Here is a 17,911-nt window from a genome sequence, read left to right as displayed (position 1 = left end):
GTGGTTCCCCGGCTGCATAGCTCCTTGTGCTAAAGGGAAGCAGAAAATAATATCTCCCTTGCCTCTATTTCACAATGGAGAACCAAAGCAGAATTTTCTTCCCTTTTCTGGTACTCTGCTTGCCAGGGCTGGGGTCAACTTTACACAGCCTTCATACATATATACCACTGATATATATCTATAAATACCATATGATGAATGATATACTCTCCAGAGAATGCAATTACAGGAAGAATAAGTATATCAAGAAGGAGACAAATATGCTTGGCCAATTTTCCACTGTCAGTTAAGATCATAGTAACAACAACAAAGGGAACTTGTACTGATTTCTTTGTGATCTCTGTTCATCCTCCCAACAAGACTATTATTGATCCTGTCTTAGAAGATGAGGAACCCAAGTTGCCAAGTTAACACAGGTAGTAAGTGACTGATGTAAGCCTTCACATTCAGTCTCTCGTGCTTCTTTGGAGAGAGGTCCAACTGTGGTGTTTCTCTTTCATGCCTGTCTTTGAAGCCAGACTGCTTGCAATGGTGTTTGCTCAATATTACCACTGATGCTTTTTTAGGCATATTGTTTCCAAAATAAAAAGAATGACTAGCAAAGGTCCATTGGTCCTGGCAGAGTTATTTTTCTAGCTTTGTCTTCTGGAGTTTACACCTTGAGAACATCATGCTTTGATCTAGCTGAAAAGGAGCAGGAGTTGGAAGTCACAGTACCTTTCCAGAGTAGGAGCTCAAGTGGGACGTAGAGACCCAGCAGTGCACAGCATCCAAGACCTTTTAGTACACTGCTGGCAAGAGTCCTCTGTGAGGCAAAACGAACCCTCTACATTGCCACTTCACAAGTGCCTCTGCCTCCTGCTCCATGGGCAGGTTCTAGTGCCACCTCCTTTCTGAACGCAGTCCTAGCCTCAGGGCCAGAACTCATTAATCCTGGTCGTCTTCTAACTGCACCTGCTATGACTTTGATTTAGTTCACTGTGCAAGTAAGGGCCCTGTGGTCAGAGAGACCAGTCATATCCACAAATCCTTTGATTCCCATATCCCCAGTCTAGCACATTCCCTATTTCGCCATATCTGAAACTACACTGATTGGAAGATATACCGTTATTTCAAAAATGACTCAGAAAAAGTACTAACAGCTATACCGTGGCATACTATTAGTTTGAAGGTGTATCCTTTATTCAGGAAAGTCGAGTGTTTTTTAACATGCATTAGAAGACACGACATATGGAGACTGCAGCAGAGGCTCAGTGGGTAGACTACCTGCTGCACAAGTATGAGGCCCCGAGTTTAGAGTCCCAGCACCCAACGAAAAGCCGGGCATAGTGGTGCATGCTTGTAACCCAGCACTCAGAGGAAGAGACAGGAGAAGCCAGGGCCTCAGTGGCCATTCAGTCTAGTCCGTTGGTGAGTGCCAGGTTCAGTGGGAAAGAAAGCTTAGGGGAGCAGGAGATCCCAGCTGGATCAAGAACAGAAAGAGAGAACAAGGAATAACAGACCATGATAAATGCAGACCACATGAGAACAGGAATAGGCAGAGTGCTGGAGAGGTCCCCAGAAATCCACAATGATACATCCTCTGTAGACTGCTGGCAATGGTCGAGAGAAAGCCTGATCTGACCTAGTCTGGTGATCAGATGACTAAACACCCTAACAGTTGTCTTGGTACTCTCATCCAATAACTGATGGAAGTGGATGCAGAGATCCTCGGCCAGGCCCCAGGTGGAGCTCCAGGTGTCAAACTATCGAGAAGGAGGAGGGACTGCAAGAGTGTGAATTGTTGAATCCAAGATTGCAAAAAGCACAGGGACAAATAGCCAATCGAATGGAAGCACATGAATTATGAACCAACGGCTGTGGAGCCCCCAGCTGGATCAGGCCCTCTGGATAAGTGAGACAATTGAATAGCTTGAACTGTTTGGGAGGCACCTAGGCAGTGGGACCAGGACCTGTCCTTGGTGCATGAGCTGGCTGTTTGGAACCTTGGGCTTACACAGGGACACATGCTCAGCCTGGAAGGAGGGGACTGGACCTGCCTGTACTGAATCCACCAGGTTTAAATGAGTCCCCAGGGGTGTCTTGGTCCTGGAGGAGATGGGAATAGAGGGGAGAGGCTGGGGGGAAGGTGGGGGTGGGGGCAGGAGGGGGGAGGACAGGGGAACCCATGGCTGATGTATAAAATTAAAACACATAATTAAAAAAAACACAGAGCCAGATATTGGGGCAAATGCTGAAAGATCAGAGAGACAAAGGAACAAGCCATGTCTTACCTCTAGGACTCCTCAGCCTGACTCTTTCTCTCCTAGACTGAGTTAATCTCATGTAGTCCAGAGTGTCTTTGACTTCACAGAGATCCAGCTGGATCTCTGCCTCCTGAGTGCTAAGATTAAAGGCCTGACCTTTCTGTTTAATCTAGCATAACTCTTCACTACACTCTCAATGTTTGTCCTTATATCCACAGATATAAGTGTACTCCTCACAATCAAAATGCAGAGTTATGGAGCACAGTCCCAATGGATACATCTATAAAACAACAACTGAACATAAGGCTCAGGAAACATTTTGGAAGAGGGGACAGAAAAAAAAAAGCCTCTAGTTCCTGTCTCTTTGTGCCTTATTACCTTCACCCACCATCACTTCCTGGGATTAAAGGCACATGTGCTGTGAGACTGTATCTCCTAGTAATGTTGGAATCTACACCCATAAAGTCTCACCAACATGACTGCCTAAACATGATCTGAATAAGGACAACACCAATAGACATGCCAAAATGGACTAGGGAAATCCCATAAGGCCTCAGCCCTACACAAAGAACTACAGCAAACTAAAGGATGCTCAAAGTGGGAGAAATAGTCTTCCCCAGGGAAAAGCATACCACCTGGTTATCCAACACCAAATGTGCCGAAAACATACATCCAAGTTGTATGATACAGACTAACCAGATTATATTTAGGAATATACCTGCATAAGCATACACATATACATATGGATGTGTAACAACAATGAATAAAAAAAAAAGAGGCCGTGAATTTGAGAGAGAACAAGGAGGGCATATGAGTGGGTTTAGAAGGAGGAAAGGGTAGGAAGAAATGATGTAGTTATAATCTCAAAAAAATGCCAGGCAAGTAAGTGTCTGATTACCAGAAATCTTGATGGTCAACATCCACCAATTCAGAGAATCACTGAGCCATCATTTCCACCAAAGGACAGAGGCAGCATAGTTTCACAAAGCAAATTATCATTTTCTGGGCCCCTTCCAGGGGTGGGTGATGACCTAAATCAAGCCAGCACACTAGGTGTTTGTCTAGATGACATCTACCACCTTTCACCGCAGTCCCAGCTCAGTGACAGAAGCCAGTTAAGGAGCTTGGAAAATCCCCTTGGCTGAATTATGTAAACAAAGTGCCCCTTGCTGGCCAACATAAGAAAACGCAAGAGCTATGGTTGACAGGCCCACTTCTAGCAAAGGTCCGAACAGTGATCTAAATCATCCTGTAGTCTATGAGAACTGTGTCCAAGTCCAAGGAAAAAGCATGGGGGGAATCAGCAGGGGAGATTGTGTTCCCCAGATGTTTCCATGTACCTAATCAAGGTTAGACCCCCCAAAAAACAGATACATTTTTGTCCTGCTGAATTTGACTAGGCAACTACAAAAGTCACAGGTATATTCTATGCTTACACATGTAAACAAGATTTTTATTGTTCACAATGATTACCACAGATGGGAGAACATTGATGTGCCAAGGACATGGCTAACAAGATTACACAATGCTGCTGATTCAGTTTCATCCGTGATCTGGTGAATCAGTTTGGGTTTTTTATTGTTGTTTTCTTTTAGTGATATTATATATGCACCCATATAAAAGAGATTTTAGAAGTATCAGTTCAGATTCTTACAATGACTTCATCAAAAAGAGAAAACAGATGCTTCAAAGTTAACATCTGCATGATCTGTAGGTATTTTGATTCACCTGTAGGTATTCTGATTCACCGTAAAGATTGCAAGCTATCAAATACATTTTAGCAGTACACAAATGGGTAGTACAATAAACATCAACTTGGCTCAATGACTTGCCCAGTGAAAGTCTTTTTTCCCCCTTGAGTTTAAAAACCATTCCCAGTAAAGTGGTCAGCGGTATTCGATGACCTTATCACGGAAGCAAGTTGTCTTCCAAGCAACTCCAGGGTTCTGCTGTTCTTTGCTCGCAGGGTCTTCTCAGCTCTCAGCTCATTCTTGATGGCACCCAGCTCTAAGCGGATCTTTTCCATTTCCAGCTCGTAAAACAATCTCATCTCTTCTCTGAGGAGCACAGTACTGAGTTCAGTTTGATGCTTCAGTTTCAAGACAGTGTCTTTCAAGTTTCTGTTCTCTACATCCAACCTGTACATGACTTCTTTGGCTTGCTGGAGCTCTTCGGTTAAGTTTTTTACGTTTGTCACTTTTTCAGACAGGTCATTTTTTAAAGCTTGCAGTTCCCAGTCATTCTTTGAAGCAGCTGTCCCTGGTTCTTGAAGATTGACAGATTTTGGTGAGGCTTCCTTTCGAGAGTTCAAAAGTTCTTTTTCGGCGTTTTCAAAGTCCTCTTCGATCTCCCGGCATTTCAGGTTAAGTTCTCCCAGCTCTTCATTCAGGAGGTGCAGACGGAGTTTTGGTGGCATTTCTTCTGACCATTTCTTCCCGGTGCCTTGTGCTGCAGTTGGCAACTCCTTTCTACTCCACGCGGAGACGCTCTCCCTTCTGTGAGAACTTTCCTTGGTTGCACTACCTAAATTAAGCAAGTCCAAGAAGGAAGACTCTGTGTTTGCTATGCTCTTTGATGCGTTCATCCTTCTCTCTCCGAAATTGGGGTCTTGTTCTTTTTCCATTATCGGGGAATAACAGTCTTTGCTCTTAAATGTATTCCCTTCTTGCACCTTTCTACTGGCAAAGTTAAAAATTCTCCCCATCCTCCTGGATTTGTCTGCAGGTGTTTCTTCAGAGAAAGACTGAAGAGGAGCAGCCTCTTCTAGAACATCGGGCTCATTTAAAAAAGGAGTGAACGTATTGTCTTTCCATTGCTTTCGTCTAGCATCCATTTTGTTGGGTACCTCCTTGATTTCCTGAAAAACAAAATTTAAAACCAAGCTAAATCATCTCCATGAGTTGCCCACGAAGTAGAAAGAACTAAAAACGCTGGTTTGCACCTGAAGGTGCCTGAACATTTGAGGACCATCTCTCCTCAAGCTAACAGAGTGACTTGGACCTTCTTTTCCTTTTTTATAAATGAAAAGGGCTAACGTAGCTAAGTTCTGCGAACACCTGCACCTGTAATATTCTTCCATCCCATGAAATAGAATCAGTAAATGAATGTATCTAGTTATTCTTTGTAGACAGTTCTATGGGAAGGCAACTGCATGCATGAAAACAGACTGCTTTAAAACAATCAAAAGGTTCTTAAAAGGTTCTTTTGGAATTACTAGGCAAATATTGTTAATGCCTTTTCCTTCAATGTGTCTAGTTCTCTCAGATCAAACTACTGTTTGTTCATTCCTTAAAGTGACTGAAACTTCAAGGCTTGATGAAACATGAACTGCTTCTGGTAAAGTGTACCAGGCAGACTTCCTCATGACTAACTCTGCCAAACGCCCTTCTGCCTTGACCTATGAATTCCTGCTAGTCCAGTCTTAGGCTTTGCCAAGTGTACAGAATTCTCTCTGTTCGGAGAGTAGTTTTATAATGAGCTGCCATGCCAACAATTGAAAATATTAATGCTATCAAAGTGTTTTTCATAGACAGACTCTGAGTATCATTTGTAGGTGAAAACATAGCCTACAGAAGCACAACCAGCATCCAAAGTTTATAAATCCGAGAGTGCAATCCCTGCCGGTGTGGGAGGCAGCATTGCTGTAGAACTGCAGCATTCCGAGGAGGTGCAGGCAGAGGGATTAGGAGTTCAAGGCCAGTCTTGGCTATACATAGAATTTGAGATCAGCCTGACTTTCATGAGATCCCCATCTCAAAAACAAACAAACAAACAAACAAACAAACAAAAAACCGAACAAGCCAAAAAAAAAAAAAAAAAAGTTTAGTTAATCAGGACTGGAGTGTAGCTCAGTGACAGAGTGTTTATTTAGTATTTAGCAAATCCTGGGTTCCATTCCCAAACCGTAGTGACAAAGCCAGACAAGAAATGCATGGTGTACATTTGCCAGAATCATGGTTTTTCCTCTAGAAATAGTCTTTTCTGACTTTTCTTATTCTTTCAGTCACACTCCAGAAGCATCTATGACATGCCTGTCCTAGAATGGAATGATGATCAATCATAATCTTGGTTTCTCTCCTTTTCAGAAGTATAAACACAAATGAGTCAAAGCAACAACAAGAATGAGGGAAAGGAATGGATGCAAGAGGAAAGACAGCAGGGTGAGCTTGTTTGTCATATCTTTTCAAAAATCAAAACTTTACCAGAGAATTCTGTAAAAAACAACAACAACAACAACAACAAACTGCGTACAGTTACGGTGAGGCCACGCTATACCTGGACATACAAGGAAACGTCAAAGTCAGAGGTCTGGGTGCAGAGAGAAGATAATGTAGAAAACTCTCCATTAATAATTTTCATGTTTCGGGGGCTAAGCTCAGTGGTTAAGAGTACTGACTGATCTTCCAGAGGATCAGGGATTCAATTCCCAGCACCCACATGGCAGCTCACAGCTGTCTGTGACTCCAGTTCCATGGATCCGACACCCTCACACAGACTTATATGCAAGCAAAACACAAATTCACATAAAATAAAAAAAAAATAATTACAAAAACTAATTTTAATGTTGCTCCTCAGATGCATACACACACATACTTTTTCATTTTTACCCTGTCTTTCTTCCCCATACCTCTGTAGAATTTCCTGAGTGTCTGAAAGGATTTGCTTTTCAATGAATCCTAGAAATCCAGTCCTTTATCCAAGAAGCTGGAAGAGTCCATTGATTAAATAACTGGGCTCAGAGAAATTGAGTGACTTGAGCAAGGCCGCATAGGCTGTAGTAATGAAACTGAGCTCCTGCCTCCCAGGTCAGTGCTTGTTCTGAAAAGCCCCTTTCTCCACCCGCTAGGTGTCATTCCACAGACTGAAAGAACAGATTCCATTGTTTGCAGAGCCACAAGAGGAGAGAGAAAAGCTAACTGGGGGAGGGGAAGAGAGAAAGAAATGTCTGAAAGGCTCCCAGCATTCCTCTCCCCAGGCTTCCCCAGGCAGGGTCAAGGGGTCTCCCAGATGCTCCCTTTTCTCTTTCTCTGGCAAGACAGCCTTTAAGGACTTGTTCCCACATTTAGTTCGAGCATGGCAGAGCTCCAAGAAGGCCTGAGAGCTGTCAGCAGCACCGGCTTCAGCGTTGTTTGCTTTCACTGCAGAACCAGTATGGCCTGAGGACTTGGAGCAAGGACAAGGAATATGTTTTAAAAAGAATGGCATCCCCCCACCTTGGCCTGGCAGCCATTCTGTTCTCAATCAACTTCACTAGGTAATTTGCCTCAGCAGAATCGGCAAGCAGTTACTGGAAGCACAAACATGTCCTTTCAGCTAGGCAATGTGCACATTTGTTCTTGTGTTCACTCAACTACACATTGAACCTCAAAAAACCCAAGAGAAATGAAAAATGCAAAGAATCCAGTCAGAACACAGACAGGAGAAAAATAAAGTCATGACAAAAATAACATTAGAGGTCGTCTACAAAAAATTATTCCCTGGAAGGCCTTGGGGCTGCACTGCTATGTTATACAACTCTAGCAACATTTGTGTCTGGCATGAATTAATAATGGGCTTCTGATAGTGTCCTACCTGAAAATCTTACTATTTATCCACGGGGGACTATTTTGTGGTGGCATTTTTGGGCAGTAAGAGATGGCTTTGTATTTTTTTTTTCCAAAATGGTTGGCTGCTTAATGGCAGCTCTTCCCTGAGAAATGAATGTGGGGTGTGTCTTATTTGTTTCTCGAGCACCTCTCTTTCTGTTAACCTCTGTGCTTAAGATTTGTGTTAAAGGTATCTTCAGTGAACCAAGAGGAGGAGGAGGAGGCTTCTAGAGAGGCTGAAACAGTAGTATCACTTGAAGTCAAGAATGGTGGTGACGCACACCTTTAATTCCAACACTGGGGAGGCAGAGGCAGGCAGATCTCTGTGAGTGAGAGGCCAGCCTGGTCTACAGAGTGAGATCTAGAACAGCCAGGGCTGTTACACAGAGAAACCCTGTCTTGAACCCCCCCCCAAAAAAAAAGCTACAAAAAAGTGTTTTGGAATCACTGATTAAACAAATTGAGAGTGAATTAATAATGTAATGTGATATAACATAATATTAATGCTGAGGACAAAACCAAGAGTGATTATTTATTAAGACTCTCAGCCTTATCATTGTACTGAAAATACTAGGTGAAAGTATATCTATCTTTATACAGCTTCAGAAAATGATATGCTACTGTTTATTGGGAAAGAAGAAATCAATAAAACCACTTCTCTTTCACGTTCAAGGTCAGGCCCTGGGGAGGAATCTTCCATTAAGGTGTACAGGAAACTTAATTATTTGTTTTCTAAAATATGTGTATTTGAAATCATATGCTTTGGGAAAGTTCCTGATGCAACCCCACCCAATATGATTTTGTCCCTCTGTTGTGTTGTTCCATTTACATTAGAATATGGTTTCACATTTTCAGAACTCTCTTTGTATAAATATAGGTCTGATTGTAAGTGCAGCTGTTTGTCCTGGCATAGGTAGGCAGTGACTGGGAAGCAGTTATGGGAGGATGTCAGGGGCTTTTGCCCATTTTACAAAGGTCCTCCTTCTCAAGCTATGTAAACTTGGAGTGATGGTTGGTAAAGTTCACCCCCTCACCCATACTGAGCAAGGTCAGTCACTACTCAGCCATTCAACTTCCTTCAACTAGCTTTCCAGGAGGGAGAGATGGCTCAGTAGTTAAGAGCACTGGCTGCTCCTATATAGGACCTAGGTTCAATGTCCAACACTCACATGGCAGCCCCTCACAAGTGTCTGTAACTCCAGTTGCTGGGAATCCATTGTACTAGGTATTCATGTGGTGCATACATCTGTGCACGAAGACAAAATATCCATACACATAAAATACATAAATCTTTTTTTAAAAAAGTCTGGCTTTCAGTCATCCCTTAGGAACCATTAAGTGAAAACAAAGAGCCCCCTTTAGCCCAAAGAACACCCTCTCTTTATTCTTGGTGGTTTCCACTCTTTTGACCCTCAGAAAAACTGCTCAGCCAAAATAGGAAAAGAAAATATCTTACTTGGCAAGGCATGGTAGTGCATGTCTTTAATCCCAGCACTCAGGAGGCAGAGGCAGGTGGATCATTGTGAGTTTGAAGCCAGCCTGGGCTACAGAGTGAGTTAAGGCCAGTCAAGGCTAAAGAGTGAGACTTTGTCTCAGGGGGGAAAAAAAAGGAAGGATTGCAATGTTTTTTTTTTTTTGTTTTTTTTTGTTTTTTTCTATTTTCATTGCTTCCAGGCAGGAAACAGAGAATTCTGACCTGGTTCCTCTAGGATACCTTCTCGTTTCCCACCCTCTTTCACTAAGTTGTAGAAAACCACTTAATAATGAAATGAAGAACCAAGTGAACCATGTGCAGCCCAACTGGATCACTATGTTTTCCTAGACAAATTGAGAGGAGACGGAAAGGATTGAGTGCAGGGTGGGGCAGGCAAAGAGCTACCCTAGTGCTGTCTTTCAGAACCCAAGAAGGCTTGCCTTCTGGGAGGAGGCACAGAGTCTTAAGAGATCAAACAGAGGTGATGAACCTACTTCACAACTGGTTGATAGCAAATGGCCCACCTCAAGAACTGTGATCCCTAACACCAGGACTATGTCCCAATCCCAGGAAGTAGCTAAATCTACATATGCACATTTCCTTGGGTTTCTAGAAGTTGTAACACTGGCTGGAGGACAAGCTGAGAATTTTCTCTCTAAAACTAAGAGTAAATTCATTTTTCCACTTCAAATCTGTCATATTCCCTTTTTCTGTTAACATGACCGAGCATTCAGAGCCAGAGCCAAGTGTAATGGTCACACTGGTATCTGGTAACACTTGAATTTAATTGAATGGTTTTTGTTTTTTTAAGAAGAAGAAAAGAAAATCCATAATCTCCTCTCTGGCTTACAAAGTGCTTTGGATGACATTTTAGGGCAAAAGCTTTAATTTTTCCCTTGAAGTTTATTTGGCTTCGCTAAAGTCTTCAGGGCACTTTTCTTTTGAATGTTTATGAGGCCATCTTGAAAGCATACTGACAATGAAGACCGATGATTCTGTTACAAAGTTGAAGGTTTATGTTGGGCAAGACTCTGGGCTTCTAAACTCCCAGGATGAGATAACAGCCAGATCAACTGTACTTACCCTTCCTGAGGTCCAAGGTCTTAGACCGGATGTCACTGGTCTCCAACTGGAGCTGGAAAAAAAACAGTCCACCCCCATCCCCCTGAAGTGTAATCAGGAAATATAATTTTAAGAATGTCCAAACCCATGTTCCTCTCTGAAGTGTGTAGTAATGTTACACATGCTACACCTAGAATGTCCATGGGTCTATCTGCAATGTGGCACCAGACAGAAGCAATTTCTCTTTTTAAGTTTTCAGTACATTTTCCCAACTGTTCCTCAGTCAGTACACATGTCAAGTGGGACAAGAATCCTGGTAATACTGTATTCAACACAGTATCTCTTTACCCTTTGTGTGTATTAAACAAATGAGCCACCAGTGGTGGAGACAGAAGCTTGCTGATCATAAGGAGCCCCATTAGCAAAGGGCTGGAGCCTAGTCCAGGCTTCCCTCCCGTAGAGTGCAGTTAAATTGTAAAACCACGACAAAGAGAAGTGCTCTCGCTTTCTGCTTTCGGCTTTCAGGGCCCTAACATATGGGTCAAGTGTCTGCTTCCTCGGATAGATTCTTTTCTATTGTTTGCTCAGTATGGTGACGGAAACAATGTACCATTGAAAACTGGGTACCGTGTATGGTTATCACCCCCAACTCTTTGTTATTAGTGTGAAATTATTCCTTCTTAAAGAAGAGATACGGAGTCACCTGAGTTCTCAAGGCTTTGACTTTATTGCTATGGGAGTCACATTCTTACTATAAAGCTGTATCTTTGTATGCATAGTTTGGGGATTTTTCTCTGTGAATGGTTAACTGAAACTCCTGCCATCCTTGCTTCTGTGGAAAAGAAGGTGGCTGGAAACGAGATGTTGCTAGAGCCCCCACTGCAGGTGATACTTTTCACCTCCCCAGTCACGATCCTGTATCGGGTGGCTGAATGGACAAGCTTGACCCCACTTCTCCTTCCACAACCCCTTTCCCACGCCCTGTTTCTTTTCAAGCACTCGCCAGCTCCAGCCTGGGGCTCTCAAGAGAAAAAGAAAAAGAAAAAAAAACAAAAAACAAAAACCTGCTGCTGGGACTTCCTTGGTTTTCCACCTTCTTACTGGGCGAGTCAGGGGGTAACGAGGGGCGCGCCAGGGGAGCCCGTGATGGCCCTTCTACAGACATACCTGGAAGCGCGGGTGCGGTCTGGAGAGCCCTGTCCGCTCTTCCCCGAAGCCAGCCACCACCGGCAGGCGGCAGCCCCTTGTTCAGTGCTAGCCACCGCGACCGCGACCGGCCAGGCTAGCCCGGGGTAGAGCCTCTGCAGTGCAGCTCCAGCGCGGGCCGCACTGTTGCCTAGCAACCAGGCGGATGGATTTAAAGGGACCTGGGCACTGAAGGGACCCGGCTCTGCAAGCTGAGTTACTGCTAGACAGGGAGTCCAGGCCAGGCCAGAGCACTGAGCATGCCCGGTAGGGCGGCTACCGTGGTGGCTTCTGCCAGGCAAGAAATAGGAAGGCAGGGAGAAGAAGCTGAGTCAGAATAGGAAGGGTCAAGAAGTATGAGGCAAACCCATCCACCAGTGGGACTATTAGAATGGGTCTGGGAGACATTCAAGGCTATGCAGTAATTTCTGTGGAGGGATGGAGTAGCAGTTGCATAGGGTTAATCTGTAGGTTTGATATATTAGTTACATGATGTTATGGAGGCTTTGCTTTGATCTGGGTTGGAGCCAGGGTTGCTAATAATGTGGGGGATGCATCATATCCCCATCCCAATCCCCATGCACACCCTTGCAGGTCAGCATAATGACTTAGCCAGAAGTTCTATATTGGGCCAAGTACTAAGGATCTTGAATCAAGAGAGTCTTGTCATCTCCTGGGTAAACTGACAGGGAGGGGGAGGGGGGACAAAAGGGGAGGAGATGGCAGCTGAAAACATGAGGGATCAAGATGGGGAGTTGGGGAAGGGATGGAGAAGAAGGGGAGCAATGAAAGAGATATCTTGATAGAAGGAGCAATCATGGGGTTTCGGGAGAAATCTGGGGCAAGGGAAATCCCCAGAAATCCACAAGGATGACCCCAGCTAAGACTCCTAACAATAGTAGAAAGGATCCCTGAACTGGCTAACCCCTATAATCAGGTTAGTGACTACTCTAATTGTCATCATAGAGCCTTCATCCAGTAACTATGGAAGCAGATGCAGAGATCCATTGCCAAGCACTGGGCTGAGCTCTGAGAGTCCAGTTGAAGAGAGGGAGGAGGGATTATATGAGCAAGGGGGTCAAGACCATGACAGGAAAACTACAGAGACATCTGATCCAAGATCGTGGAAGCTCACAAACTCTAGACCAACAACTAGAGAGCCTGCATGGGACCGACCTAGGTCATCCTTGTGGGTTCCTGGGAGTTTCACTGGCACCAGGTTTCTCCCTAACCCAAAAATGACCCCCCATCAAGATGTCTCTTTCTACTCTCCCCCTCTATCCCATCCCCAGCCCACCTCCTGCACCCAGCCTACTCAACCCACACCCTCAAGTTCCCATTCCCCGATCCCTCTACACCCAACCCCTAGTTTACCCAGGAGATCTCTTCTATTTCCCCTTCCCAGGAAAATCCATGCATCCCTGTTTGGGCCCGCTTTGTTGTCTAGCTTCTCTGGGGCTGTGGATTGTAGGTTGGTTATCTTATACTTTACTCCTAATGTCCACTTATAAGTGAGTACATACTGTGTTTGTCTTTCTGGGTCTGGGTTACCTCACTCAGAACGATTTTTTTTCTTGTCCATCCATTTTCCTGAAATTTTATGATGTCATTGTTTTTCACTGCTGAGTAATACTCCATTGTATATATATACCATATTTTCTTAATCCATTCTTCGGTTGAGAGACATCTAGGTTGTTTCCAGGTTCCGGCTATTACAAATAATGCTGCTATGAACATAGTTGGACAAGTGCCCTTGTGGTATGACTGAGCATCCTTTAGGTATATGCCCAAGAGGGAAATAGAATTGTGTGCTTTTTGTTTTGTTTTTGAGACAGGGTTTCTCTGTATAACAGCCCTGGATGTCCTGGAACTCACTTTGTAGACCAGGCTGGCCTTGAACTCACAGAGATCTGTCTGCCTCTTCCCCTACCTCCATTCTTGGCTTCCTCTCCTACTCCTTTCACCTTGCTGTCTCCACTCCAGCAGGCTGGCTGTCTCGTTTTGAAAATACCCATGTCCCTCTCTACCATCTTTGCTCAACTTGTTCCCTGTAGCTAGAGTTTTTCTCTTCGGGTCCCGCCAAGCCCTGGCAGTCCCGTAGCCCACTTATAAAATAAACATACAGACACTTATATTATTTAAACTGCTCAGCCATTAGGTCAGGCCTACCATTGTCTAGCTCTTACTCTTATACTTAGCCCATTTCTGTTAATCTATATTCACCACGTGTTCTGTGGCTTTACCTGCTGCCTTTACATGATGCTCTCCGGATGGCAGGCTGGAGTCTCCTCCTCTCCGCCTTCCTGTTCTATCAATTCTGCCCTCTGTTAGTCCCACCTATACTTCCTGCCTGGCTACTGGCCAATCAGTGTTTTATTTATCAATCAATTATCCACAGCATTTTCCTTTGTTTTAAATACTCTTTTCCAGAATATCAGCACATCTTCCTTCCTTCCCTCCCTGTATTAGACTGTTTTCTTGTTGCTGTGATAAAATATTCTGACAAAAGCAATTGAAGGGAGAAAGACTTTATTCTGGATCAGTTCAATAACACGCTCCTTCATGGTGAAGAAGTCCAAGCATAGGAGCCTGAAGCAACAGGTCATAGCATCACATCCCCAATCAGGAAACAGAGAATTATGACCTCATAGTGCTTCTCAGCTCCCTTTCTCCATTTGTACAGTTCAGGATCCCAGCCAGGGAATGGTACCACCCACAGCAGATGGGTCTTCCCACTTCAATGAAAACCATCAAGTTAATCCCCTCCAGACATGGCCAGAGAGTAATGCTTGGTTTTCTCAAATTGACAAGTAACACTAGTCATCATGTTCCCTCGAGTCCTAGTGCCTCTTGGTGAGACCTGCATTGACCCTTGTGGTTTCTAAAAATATGACAAATGCTTTTATTCTGGATAGGGCAATTGGTTAAGCAGCCGAACACTGGATGCATCCCTACTAGACAGCAAGTATTGCTGGAAACTATTTATTGAATGAATCTTGATGTTTGGGCCTCTAATGCTTCAGATTTATTTTCTGCCATAGATACTTATCATTCTCTGTGATGTTCTGTTTTTTTTTTTCTGTTTGAAGTAGTCATTAACACTTTTTTAATTTATTTTTTTTTCTTTTTTTTTGTTTTAAATGTGGTAATTTTTAAAAATTTATTATATTTGTGTTTTAATTTTACACATCAGCCATGGGTTCCCCTGTCCTCCCCCCTTACATTTATTTTTAAGTAGTAATACAAAATAATGAAATTCATTATGGCATTTTCATAGATAGATGGCATTTTTGTTTTGTTTTGTTTTTTTTCCGAGACAGGGTTTCTCTGTGTAGCTTTGCGCCTTTCCTGCATCTCGCTTTGTAGCCCAGGTTTGCCTTGAACTCACAGAGATCCGCCTGCCTCTGCCTCCCGAGTGCTGGGATTAAAGGTGTGCGCCACCACCGCCCGGCTCTTGTTGTCTTCTTGTTGGTCAATTTTCTGCTCCAAATAGCCTCTCTTTCCACTTTCATCACATATATTCCAATAATCACTTTTTTGTTCCCTGTCCTAAGATTTCTTCTTCCCCTTTCTACTTTCATGAGCTACACACATACAAATTTACACACACACACACACACACACACACACACACACAGTCTAGAGTAAACACATATGAGGGAAATGTATTTGTCTGAGTCTTCCTTGTTTTGCTTAATGCAACCATTTCCAGTTACATTGATTTCCTCACAAATGCCGTGATTTCATTTTTCTTTATGCCTTAATAAAGTTCCTTTGTGTATCTGTACCACATGTTCTTTGTCCATTTCTTGGTAGACATCTAGAATTGTTCCATGTATTTGGTATTGAGAACAGTACAGCAATAAACTGAACGGGCAAGTCTCTCTGTTGTAGCAGGCTTTTTCTTTTGGGACACCAACCAGCTCCCAAATCATGACACAGAGACTTATTAGTTTTGAATGCTCCCCCTAACTTAGCTCTTTTCTGGCTAGCTCTTTTAATTTAAATTTACCTGTTTCTCTATCCACCTTTTGCCTCGGGTCTTTTTACCTTTTGTACTTTCTTGTTGTCTCTATGTCTTGTTGGCTGATGGTTGCCTGGCTTCTGGCCCTGGGCATGTCCCCCTCTTTCTCTCCCCTCATTCTTCTTCTCTCATTCCTCTTTTCTTCTTTTTGAGCCTACATTTCTCCTCCTATTTATTCTCTCTGCCTGCTGGCTCCACCTAACCTTTCTCTGCTTAGCTATTGTAACACATCTTTTCATAATTAAACAAATGCAGCATGAACAAAAGTAACACACTTTACACAATTAAAGTAATATTCCACAGCATAAACAAATGTAACACATTTTTTTGCCTAGTTAAAATAATAGTCTACAACATTCTATAGTATGTTGACTTAGGGTATATACCTGAGTCATGAGATAGGTCTAGTTTTAGTGTTTTGAAGATTTTCTGTACTGATTTCCATAGTGGCTACACCAGTTTGCACTACCACCAGCAGTGTGTAAGGGTTTTATTTCCCCACATCCTTGTATTTGCTATTGTTTGTTTTCTTGATGATAGCCATCCTGATTGGGCTGAGATAGAGTGTCAATTAGTTTTAAAATGTATTTCCTGAATGGCTAAGAATGCTGAACACTAAAAAATGTTTACTGGCCAGTTTTAGTTTTTCTTTTGAGAACTGTTTATTCAGTTTATGAACCCATTTATTGATTGGATTTTGGTGTTTCCTGTTTTCTTGGTCTTTAGGGTTTTTTTTTGTTTGTTTGTTTTTTGTTTTTTTTCTGGAAACAGAGGCTTACTTTGTAGTTCTGTCTGTCCTGGAATTCAGGATGTAGACCAGGCTGGCCTCAAACTCAGAGATCTGCCTGACTTGGTCTTCTGAGTCCTAGAATTAAAGGAGTGCATCACCACACCAGGTTCTTTTAGTATTTAGCTTTATAGTTCTTTATATATCTTAGATATTAGGTACTTGTTTGATGTGTAGTTGGCAAAGATTTTGCTGCATTCTGAAGACCGTCTTCACTTTAGTGATTGTTGCCTTCTGTAATAGAGGTGCTGGTAGTGAGGTAGAGGGTCCCCAAGTTTATTCCATAGGGTAGACAAAGTTGAGTATCTGGGAAGGAGGAAAAAGTTGAATATCTGTGAAAGACAAAAGACCGAGTCACTGAGAAAGTGAAAGTAACAGCTTTATTTTGAAAAAAGCAAACTGCTTCCTTTGGGATGGGTGGGGCCCCAGAGCTGGAAGCCCTCCCCGCTTCCTCTATTGGTCCCATTCAGTACCGCCCCTGAACCAGCCCACTCTCCACAATGTCTTCTGGGAACTAGAAACCAATCTTAGCGAAACCACTTTCACTTTTCCTGTGTAGCCATGTCCTGCTACCTCTCCCTCACTTTACCACGCAGAAGCTTTTTGTGGTCATGTATATTCTCCTTTGTCAGTTCTTGGATTGTTTTCTATGCTATTAGAGCCCTTTTCAGAAAATCTTCATCTCTGACTGTATCTTCAAGTGCTTTACCTATACTTTCTCCTAGCAGTTTCAAGATTTCAGGACTTATTTTAAGGTCTTTGCGACGTTCGAGTTTGAAGTGATTTTTGTGCACCATGAAACATATGGAGTTCCCATTCTTCTCTAAGTGCAAATCAAGTTTTCCCAGTACCATTTGCTAAAGAGGCTGACTTCTCTCCATGGAAGCTTTATGACCCCTTTGTCAAAAATTGGAGTGTAGCTCTGAGCCTCTTATTTTATTGATCCTCATATATGCTGCTGTGCCAGTGCCATGCTGAACTTTAACATGGTGGCTCTGTAAGAGAATTTCAAATCAGGTATCCTGATACCTCCAGCTCTTTTTTTTCTTAGCATTGCCTACTGGGGGACAGGCTTTCTGTTGAATTTTCATGTAGACCTTTATGTTGATTTTTAGTTCTGTGAAGAATGTCACAGGGATTTTAATGGGGGGTGCATTCATTCTGTGGGCCACTTTTGGGACTATAACTATTTGACAGTGTTAATTCCACCAGTCTACGATCATGGGAGGTCTTTCTATCTTTCACTGACTTCAATTTCCTTCCTTAACGGCTCAAACTTTTCATTATATAAGGTTTTCCCCTCCTTGAAAGATTAATTCGTACTTTAAAAAAAAAAAAAGCTGTTGGGAGTAGGCTCTCTCCATGATTTCTCTTTTAAGAATTTGATTATTGACACACAGGAAAGCAACTACTTTTTAATGCTGGTTTTGTGTCCTTCTACTTTGTTGAACATGTTAATCAGGAATAAGAGCTTTCTGGTGGAGTACCTAGAGTCTTTTGAGTATTGAGTATAGTATCATGTCATCACTAAACAGGAATTCTTTGACT

General features: G+C 42.9%; 1 protein-coding gene across 2 annotated transcripts; it reads right to left on the bottom strand.

Annotated features, from left to right (window-relative positions):
* Nucleotides 1-3,678: 3,678 nt before the first annotated feature.
* Nucleotides 3,679-11,683, bottom strand: Ccdc160 (coiled-coil domain containing 160). Of its 2 annotated transcripts, XM_036174996.1 has the most exons (3): nt 11,535-11,683; nt 10,389-10,440; nt 3,679-5,103 (listed from the first exon to the last, which is right to left on the bottom strand). In XM_036174996.1, the coding sequence occupies exon 3, from the start codon at nt 5,077-5,079 to the stop codon at nt 4,108-4,110; it is 972 nt and encodes a 323-aa protein (XP_036030889.1). In that variant the 5' UTR covers nt 5,080-5,103; nt 10,389-10,440; nt 11,535-11,683; the 3' UTR covers nt 3,679-4,107. The 2 variants fall into 2 exon arrangements, with proteins under 2 accessions (XP_036030889.1, XP_036030888.1); XM_036174995.1 differs by lacking the exon at nt 10,389-10,440.
* Between the last annotated feature and the right edge of the window lie 6,228 nt (nt 11,684-17,911).

This window comes from Onychomys torridus, chromosome X (assembly GCF_903995425.1).
Source record: "Onychomys torridus chromosome X, mOncTor1.1, whole genome shotgun sequence".
NCBI lineage: Eukaryota > Metazoa > Chordata > Mammalia > Rodentia > Cricetidae > Onychomys > Onychomys torridus.
The sequence above is the reverse complement of the archived record's forward strand: the minus strand, read 5'-3'. Positions and strand labels throughout refer to the sequence as shown.